Below are 10,347 nucleotides of genomic sequence, written 5' to 3' on the forward strand. Positions count from 1 at the left end.
GGTTGCTTCGTTAACACTGAAATCTTCTTCTTTAATGGAAGAATCTGAAAGAGCAAGACAGTACTGTGTTAAGATCTGACACTTCTGATCGGTTGCCAAACCACAGAAGAAGGAGAAGAAGAAGAAAAAAAAAGATAGGGAGACCACTTTTGCTGTAAAGGATTTGACAGCCATCATTCCAACTCACTTTTATGTCCCAAACATTACACAATATATAGTATTTTATATAAAGTAATTTATTAATTAAAACAAAAAAAATGTGGATTATCCCAGACTCACAACCGAATTTACATATACATGATAAGATTAACACTGGTCATTAGGTGGCGTACTAAGTACTAACGCTCCTCTTAACCTTAATTAAAAATGAATCTTAGGTTATATAATCGTGACCGACGGAAAAAATCTGTTCTCTCTCTTGTACCAGCTGACAATAATAATGAAGAATGGATTGACGGCAATTCTTTAAAGGTAAAAACTCAGCTTCAGTTGATTTTACGTGAAATTGATAGTTGAGAATTTACGTGAAGTTGATAGTTGAGAACCATTAGATAACTGTTAGATAAAAATTTAATCAAATAAATCAAATTATCTAACGGCTCTCGTTTATCGACTTCACGTAAAGTCAATTGAATTTGAGTTTCTACCTTTTTTGAAGGCGGTTGCAGAAGCAAACCGTGAGCGAAATTCTTGGTTACACAATGCTTGATTGAAACAAGAACCGAAATATGAGGTATGGATTAATAAGAAATAGAATTAATTAGTAAAGCATGCATACCCTATTTTTTTTTTTTCAAAATAAAGTGACAAACACATCCACTCAGGAAATTAAAATTAAAATGAAAAGTAAAAAGAAAATGATTCCCCATTGAATACATATATAGGAATAAGAAAGCAAAGCAATTTGACTACCATGAAGCTCCACCTAGCATGCCATTCCAAAAGCCAGCAGTAGTTGAATCAGTTCTATTGGTATTCTTTTCCTCTGAAGAAGGAAACAAAACCCTTGCACCACCACCACCACTCTCAAACCCTTCTTCAAGACTAAAGTTAAGCCCGCCAGATTTGATGAACTCTTGCATTGGAGCACCAAACCCTGCCGTACTATACATCGTAGAATCCGAAAGCGACATCGGCATAAAAGAATTCAATCCCCTTGAAGTAGTAGTAGTATTGATCCCACTTCTCAGAAACTCCGTAGCAGAATCGTCATGATGATGAGGTGGTGGTGGTGGTGGTGGTGGTGGATATGCTAAGTTAAGATCTTGTCCTTGATGGATGATCTTTGGGTTCTTATTAGTTAAAGATGATGATGGTGATGAAGCAGGAGTGGAGGAGGATCTCTTGTTCTTTCTGGAACCGCCGCCAACGGGAACGTTTCTCAAGGAACCACCTTCAGTCCAATACCTTCTGCAAGTTTTGCAGAAGTAGCGTGGCTGAGAGAGGCTGTAGTTGTTGTAGTAACAGAATTTTGTGTTGGTTGAGTTGCACCGTGGACAGTTAAGTGCTTGATCCTTCACTGGCCTTGCTCTTCTCTCTAACACCGAAGATGAAGAACACGCTTTTGTTGACGAACCTTCCATTGCTTTTACCACTCCTATTCCCTGTCCAACAAACACAAAAGGATCACACAATACATAAACATAGATTCATAATTTTGATTATTTATTATCTTCAAGACTGAATTTAGTGGAAGGAGTTTTGAGCTGATCATCTCTCTCAGGAAAAGTGAAAACTTTATTATTTAATTGCAACAGAAAACTAAAAAAATTAATAATAATCACCAAAAAGACTTGTACTATAAATTTTATGGTTTTGAAAAACTAAATCACAACCACCTCATCAGAAGTAACTAAATTTCATGTAAGGAAATTAAATTAAAACGAAAAGGAAAAAAAAAAAAGAACAAGGAACAGAAAAAGGTGTTTGCTGGTATGTGTGTGTGTACCTGTGCCCACTGAGCTGTGTCCATGGATTTTTAAGAGTGGAAAAAGGGAAAAGCTATGGAGTTCTCTGAGAGAAAGTGAAAACACCCAACTTTTCGTTTCTTTTTTTTTCTCGTCTTTCTAGAGAGAGACTGGTTTGTAAAAGCAAGTGTGGAAGGAAAAGCTTAGAGAGGGTTGTGGGATTATAGTGGTGGTGATTCCATTATGTGTTGGCCAACTAGCTGTTGCTGTATATTCAACATAAAGGGGTAGCATAGTCTTTTCACACATCCTTTTCATCATACGCACTATATCATATTTATTTCCAGAATTAATCTCCATGCATTATATTTTACAAAAATTATTATTATTACTACACTAATAAAATGATTACTTTAACATAAGTCTATTATTTGAATGGTCGTCATTAAAAGAAAAAGTTAAATGATGAAAAATTGTATATGAAATATTCTATATTATTTGGTATATTAAAATCACACTTGTATAATTTTTGAGAATGATTTTTCATTCAAATTTAAAAATCTAGTATGTAATTATGTATGTACTCCAATTCAAATATCTTAATTCTTAATTTCTACTCTCTAGCAAGTAACAAATTCCTAATTTTTATTCTTGAATTGTATTTAGTATCCTTAAATAATATTTCAAGTTTTGGTATCCAAATTATCGATATTCTTTATGATAAAATTCCGTATGGAAAATTTTGTGTAAAATGCAACATGTAAGGCTAGTGCTAGTAAAGGAATTTTTTTTCTACTATAAAGTAAAAAAAATATATATTTTTTGAAAATAAAATTTAACTTTTAATTTCAAAATACGTTTTTTTTTGTATTTGAGGGAAGTTCACCGCACCCCGACGAATTTTATGAATTATATAAAATTTATCGTACCTCTGGCAAACTTCACGTTAAGTTCGTCCAAATATAAAAGGCGGGAGAGACCACTTTCCTTTTTACAAATTCATTTTACTCTCATCCTTCTTCATGTTATGAAGGTTAGTTCTTTGGATATTGTCAAAGTTTTTGGTTATTTTAGTTGATTCAGGTAATTTTGTTGTTCTTTTTTTTTTTTGTCTAAGTGGTTTATGATTGTTGTGTTTCTCATATTTTACATTTTTACTTTACATTTTCACTCTATTCACTCTTATCCTCCCTTACATTTTCTAGATTATCTCTCTGGGCATCGTCGAAGTTATTGATTTATTGAGTTCGTCAGTTACAGGTAATTCTAGTATTATGTTTATGTTTTCTATTTGATTTGTTGTTGTTTATTATTTGATCATACGTATAAACATGTAGTTAGATTAAGTTATTAGTTATGTTGATTAGTTTGAGAAGTCGATGATATGATACATTTATTTTACATGATGACGTATGTGTTGTTATTTTACATTATTAGTTATGTTAATTAGTATGTGTATGTGAGGGAAGTGAGAAATTTATTTTGATTATTGTTTCGTTTAGATTAATTAGAGTTACTTTTTAGATTTACTTTGAACGTAGGTGGGAAAAATTTAGTTAATGTGAAATAATTTAGTTAATTTGAAATAATTTAGCTAATTTAGTTAATTCAGTTGATTTTAAATGAAATTATTCTACTTTGTTGTATTAAAGTGTGTGGTCTCATGGAGCCAGAGTTGTTGGGTTACAAGGATATATTGTATAAACTGGATTAGGTTTAGCATATTACAAGCAGACTTGATCGAGTGGTACACATTGAAACTCATGGTCTTTATATATTTAAAACTTGAATTTGTGTTGTTACTTGTTGATTCTTTTTTGTTTTACTGATTTATTTTATTTGGTAGGTTCCTGGAGTCTTGTGTACCAGGAGAAATTTGTTGGAACGCCTGTCCGAGCATATTAGGTCCAATCTCAGATGGGGAGGATTCGAGCATGTTGCTTATATGGTGGAGTGGGAGCATGATTTGTTGTTGGTCTCAGCTTTGATAGAGAGATAGCAACCCGAGTTCCATACGTTTCACTTGCCATGTAGGGAGATGACCATCACCCTGCATGACGTGGCGTACTAGCTGGGACTCGTCATTGATGGAGATCCATTCAATGGATACATCAGTGGGTGGAGAGTTGTATCAAGGACAGTCCATTGAAGAGTTGTGTTAGGAGTTATAGGGAGCTGTTTCGCGTCCTGATGACCGACAGTCACAGATGAAGTGGACTGTCAAGCTGAGCTGGTTTCAGAACACTGTTTGCGGAGAGTTTGAGGGGCACCCAACTGAAGAACACCTACTGCATTATACTATGGATTATATCATACAGCTGATCGAGGACATGCTGTTTCTGGATGCCTTCGACTCTAGGGTGCACATTAGATGGTTGCCTCTTTTGGAGGACTTAGATCGGTGTAGGAGGTTATCATGGAGCTCAGCAGTGCAGGCCTGACTTTACCGCCAGATGTGTCGAGCCATGGAATACCAACAATAGAATCTAGGTGGATGCAGCAGTTTACTACTTTTACAGGCATATTACCGTATACTACTGTTGAGGCCAGAGGGATATGTCACGCACCATTTTTTCTTTGTTAAGAGGTATAAATTTATTGTAGCATCTTTTTCGTAAGTTACTTAAATAGTTTTGTGGTGTCTTAACCATCATGACATCATAGGTGGATAGTTGCGGGCAAATAATGATAGAGGTGAGAATAGGCTTCGTACTTACAGGCGTCTCTTTAATGGACTAGGAGTCCTTAATGTAAGTGATAACCATAGTTTGTATGAATTATATAATTATATTTGTGTGTTAATTAAATTTTGAACTTCTATATCATAATTGTTTGTGTCTGTGAATAAGTTGACTGGATGTCGTACGCTGACCTTGAGATCCAGCCTATCGTTCCATTGGGGATCATTGAGGCTGAAGTCTCTGCTGTAGTTGTATGTCCTCTGTTGTGCTTTGCCATAGTCGAGTGGCATCAAGTTGATCGCGTCATGCGTCAGTTCAGTGGTCTCCAGCACATACCGACCAGGTCGCAGAACATTGATGAGATGCATGCCCATTATGGGAGGTTTGGCCGGGGCGAGTTGTATTTTGAGTTCCTAGAGGGTTGGCATGAGTTGTGGGATGCTCTTAGAGACCACATGTTGCCGGTGCATCATGCTATAGACATGCGCCCATCACATGTATATTTGACGTGATACTTTCGATGGGCGCACATAAAAGCATTGTATGAAGGCCAGTCATCCTCGTGACCTAAACCTAAAATACAGCCTCCATGCGATACACAATATGAACAAAGTGCTTCCAATCATGTCGTGAATGAGAGTATGCTGCGAGAACATGAATGCATGGGATATGAAGAGCTTGAAAATACCCATAGTCACACTTGCCATCATAAAGTAGTACTTGATAATTCTGCTGGCAAGACTCGGGCACTGCTGCCAACCCCTCAATGGTGAACGTTGTCCTCGACCGATCAAACTGATAAACATTCATAGTATTAATGTGCTTCGAGTTGAACTATATAGCCTTCACCAACATCTGTGAAAATTCAGCGCCCACTTGAAGTTGTACCTGGGCCTCAGAATCCTTCTTCGCAAAAAGTTCACTCAAACAAAAATAGGTTGACTTAACAAGAGCGGTGATTAGCAGATTATGAGAACCCTTCATCACAGCATTGATACATTCTGAGATGTTTGTTGTCGTGTTCCCAAACCGGTGGCCTTCATCTGCATATTACCCCTTAGGCGACCAAAATAATGAGTAAACTTCTATTGTGACTTGGAATATGCCGCATTAATAAGAACCTTCTTCAAGTCCTTGTTCTTGAAGTAAGTCTTGAAGGTAGTAGCTATATGTCTTGTACAAAACGTCTGGAAGGCATGTGGCGGTTTTCATAAATTTCCATCGGTATTCAACGCAGCATCAATCAATTTATGCCTATCTGAAATCACTAAGAGTCCTGGTTGGAGTGTAACATGTTGTCTCAGATACGAAAGAAAAAACGACCAAGCCTCCTTTGTCTCACCCTTGACAACTGTGAATGCAATAGGCAATATGTTTGAATTGCCATCCTGAGCAATAGCCATCAGCAACGTGCCTCCATATTTACCATACAAGTAGGTGCCATCAATGGAAATAAGTGGTTTGCAGTACTTGAAAACCTCAATACATTGAGGAAATTTCCAGAACACCAGATGAAACATGACAGTATCAGGTGAAGTAGGCCAGGATTGTGTTACAAGTTGAATCCAGGTAGCTAAATAACCACATATGTTATTACTCATAAGGTCTGACTACGTTAAGCATACACAACTAAAGACGATGTAATGAATCTTCCCAGGTAAGTACATTTGCATAGCAAACAACCAACGAGAAAGCTCGTTGTATGACTCCTCCCAATCTCTATATATCCTACCAATGACTCTTTGCTTTGCAAGCTAAACCTTACGGTAGGACGTCTTGTAACCGAAGTGATTTTTCATACCTCTTTGAATAACCCTTATGCTGATGGTTGGATCTGCTTTCACCATCATGAATATATGCTGAGCAATCACCTTTGAATCCAATCTTCGATGGTCTTGGTCCACCGACGTTTGCATGCAACTGTGAGGTGCATTGTATCTTCTAACCTTCATTCCTGCTTGTGCCAATAAGATATGAGTATGTTCCATCCACAACCGGATCCGAACTGGATACACTGTGCAGCATACTTTAATTGGTCTCTCTTTGGTATTTTATAATCCATATCCCTTCTGATGTTGTACGTCTTAATTGCCAATATCACTCCCTCCTTGTTTTTAAACTGTTGTCCAAACTCACTTACGGGATCCTCTTTCGACTCTCGATGACTAAAGAAACAATCTAAAGTTATCGCGTCGAGATTTAAAGTGGAAAAGTGATCCAGCCAGTCATATTGACAAGAAATCGCAGGCTGTGTTAGTGCGATTTGTGTGTCATCGTAGAAGTTCATCTCTTCCTCCTCCTCACCCTCATAAGGAATTTTTGTCAGTTCAGCCTCAACATCTTTACTATTATCGAAATTGACTTGATAGGGATCCGTCATCGGGTCCCTAATCGCAAAACTCTCATGACTTCGAACATCAGATTGCATCATGCCATCATTAGAATGTTTAATGTTTGACCCTTCCTTACTACCTTTAGGTGGCATATTTAGGTCGACCATCGTCCTTCTAATATTTCTTCTAACTGCTCCACTTAAAGGGATATCATCAACAGCATCTGTAGATGATCCTTGTCCACCTAACTCAACTAGGTAAACAAATAATTCCAACAGATGAACATTTGTCCAACGGTTGTGTCACACCCTTATAAACCGTATGTCCTTGTCATCACGTTACCCGATACCTATATCAAAAAATATAAAATATTCTCAATACCTCGACTATATTACAAAAAAAAGAAGAATCACAACATCTACAATATACTTTTTGTAAAACAAAACGTTATCTAATTTGGCCGGATATCGGTAGTAAATTTTTTTCACTCTTTTCGTGTGTTGTTGTCCAATGGAGTGCAATATTAAATTCTTTAACGTTATTAAACTGTTGATTTCGGTTGTCATGTATGCAATCACTAGTTGAGTAGACCTAAATCCGATACAATCTTCTTCATCGTACACTATTTCACCATCATAATGAATGGATAACAATGAAATTTCAGACATTATGAGAGTTAATCAAGAAGATGAGAAATATCAAAGAGAAAAATGAGCAACTCGTATTGAGATTGTGTGAATATTTATGGAGGGAGTAACCTGAAGTTCGCCGGAGATACGACAAATTCTATATAATTCATAAAATTTGCGCAGGATTACAATGAACCTTATTAATATAATAGGTTCGTTTGGGGTGAGACGAACTTTTCTTAAATACCGAAAAAAATGTATTCTAAAATAAAAAATTTGAATTTTTTTTTTAATTTATGATAAAAAAAATCCGCTAATAAAGTATCAGATATAATAATTATTATTATTATTAGAGAAGTCAACAATATTTTTCGTTGATGTCTTTAGTCGGTTTGATTCTGTTACGACCAGTTAGAGACGAAGCTTCAAACGGCTGAATGCTGATTCTCTATTCTTTTCCCACCATCAACTATAACTAGCCGGTTACTCTTTTTGGGGAAAGAAAAATTAAGAAACAAAGGGAAAGGGAAAAAAAAACACCAATTAAGAAAACAAATATGGCCAGTGTTCCTTTTGTTTAATTTTCCTGATATTTCCTTTGAGTTTGATATAGTTATTAGTTGTTAGTAAATATTTGAGTGATTTATTTATGAAAAATGATTCTGCATCATATTTATTAATTGTTTTTTAATTTTTAAATATAAAATTTTGAACTTTTTATATTTATTTTTAAAAATAAGTTATAAATTTAAATTTTTAGTCTTTTAAAGCTTAGGAAAACATTTTGAAAAATGAACTAGAACTTTGAATTATTATTTTTCTTTTAGTGTTTTTTTAATAAATCAAATATCATGTGCTCCATGAAAAGTAATATATCAAAGTCCATATAAAAAATCAACTGTAAAAGAAGATATTTCAACAAGAAATGTTAGATGTCAATACTCGATGGGGGTTTAGAGTGTTGGTCATGTGTTAACAAAAAATGATAAATTTTATTAATTATATAACCTTACTTTATTTTTATTCCACACCGACCTTACAAATGTATTATACTGTCTTGTTTTTATATATTTTGCTACGGTAATTACTCTCATAAATGTTAGTTTATAACAACATTAACTCATTTTAGAAGTCACATAAAAGAATAAAATATAAACAAATATTGGTAATTTTCTATCTAAATCTATTAATATAATAAAAATTAAGTAAACCACTTAAAAAAAATTTTCACATACAATTTCATAAAAAATTTATCATTTTTGCTCATTGCATATAAACGTGTTAATATTAAGTATTTGCATATTTTTTTTATATCCTCTTTACTTTTTTATTTTGTATTTACCTTTGTCTTTCTTATATATCTTTGAGTTTATTACCCTTATTACTTTATAGCCACTTAAATTTGTAAGGCTTTTTTTTTATTTTCATATTCTTTTTGCTATGTTCTATCTTCTTTTCTTTTTCTTTTTTTTTTTCACTCTATTCGCATTTTTTTCTTAATGCACATTTTTATTAATATCTTTCATAAGAAATACTTTTATAGATATTGATGACTTTTTTCGTTAAGATCAATCTTTTTATTATGTTCCATCTTTTCTTTTTTTTTTTTTTCTTTTTCACTCCACTTGCACTTTTTTTAATGCACATTTTTATTAATATATTCTATAAGAGATATCTTTATGATATTGATGTTTTTTTTTTTTGTTAAGATCTTTGTATATTTATATTTTTTTTTACAGATCTGCTACACATCTAAGTAATATTATCATTTAAGTGCAATCAAATAGACTTAACACCACCAACAAAAATTACTCTCATTAAAAAGAGTGTGATTACACGTGCACACACCATTTACGTTATCATCGTCGTTGTCTTTTTCTTCTTCTTCGCGTTCTCTTCTTCCTCCTCATTCTCCTTCTCCTATTCCTTCTCCTTCTCACTCTTCTCCTTCTCCTTCTCATTCTCCTCCTTCTCCTTCTCATTCTCCTTCTCATTTTTCTTTGCATGTTTTTTCTTTAACGTTATTCTTTTGTTGCTGCTGTTATTGTAGTAGAAAGTAAAGGAAGAAGAGAAGAAAAATTTTTGAATTGTGCAGGAGAACGAGTCCAAATGCACTTTAATTCACTCAAAAATGAACCGAAATTATATAATGATTGCGACATAATTAACTCAGAAATAAACCAAAATTACATAATGGACTGCAACAGAATTAACTCAGAAATGAACCAAAATTTACTATAATAATTGCGACACATAAATTCAGTTCGAAAACAAGCACACAAACAAGACTGAATCATGAACAAAAATACATCTAAAATCAATTTTGGATACATCATTAATATGTTTCTTCTTTTTTTTGTTTGATATTTTCTACTCTTTTTCTTGGTTTTATTTCTCAAGAGAGTAAATAAAAAAGAATTTTGAAAAAATAAAATAAGAAGGTGAAGATAAAGAAGAAAAAGATGAAAAAGAAAAAGAAGAAGTAGTAGAAGATGAGGAGTGTAACACCCTACTATCCTAAATCTTATGCTTAAGTCATAAAATTGAGATAGTAAGATATTACGACCTCTAAAAATAGAATTATATATATATAATAATAGGAAAAGAGATACTTAACTAGGAGCCTTGAAAAACGGGCAAAACAAAATCGCAAAATAAAAAGCACAACTCTCGAGAAATCGAATTACTTGCGGGTGAAGAAACCTAATAGGGAATGAAAAGGATAAACAAGAGAGTAAAGGAAAGCCAAGGAAACATCATAGCTAGCTCCTGGCTCAGCCTGCGAAGCTAAGGCTGA

The 10,347-nt window shown here is 34.0% G+C and overlaps 1 protein-coding gene across 1 annotated transcript; it reads right to left on the minus strand.

Moving 5' to 3' along the window:
* Positions 1-709: 709 nt before the first annotated feature.
* On the minus strand, positions 710-2,143 carry LOC130943741 (dof zinc finger protein DOF3.7-like). Its single transcript, XM_057871746.1, has 2 exons — positions 1,949-2,143; positions 710-1,604 (listed from the first exon to the last, which is right to left on the minus strand). Exons 1-2 carry the CDS (start codon positions 1,970-1,972, stop codon positions 909-911), a joined length of 720 nt encoding a protein of 239 aa, XP_057727729.1. The 5' UTR covers positions 1,973-2,143; the 3' UTR covers positions 710-908.
* Between the last annotated feature and the right edge of the window lie 8,204 nt (positions 2,144-10,347).

The sequence above is a fragment of the Arachis stenosperma genome, chromosome 8 (assembly GCF_014773155.1).
Source record: "Arachis stenosperma cultivar V10309 chromosome 8, arast.V10309.gnm1.PFL2, whole genome shotgun sequence".
NCBI lineage: Eukaryota > Viridiplantae > Streptophyta > Magnoliopsida > Fabales > Fabaceae > Arachis > Arachis stenosperma.

Excerpts from the sequence above, each read along its gene's own strand:
- LOC130943741 (XM_057871746.1), bottom strand. The coding sequence starts at position 1,972 with ATGGACACAGCTCAGTGGGCACAG. Across the intron at positions 1,605-1,948 it reads ACACAGCTCAGTGGGCACAG|GGAATAGGAGTGGTAAAAGC; the intron begins GTACACACACAC and ends TTTGTTGGACAG.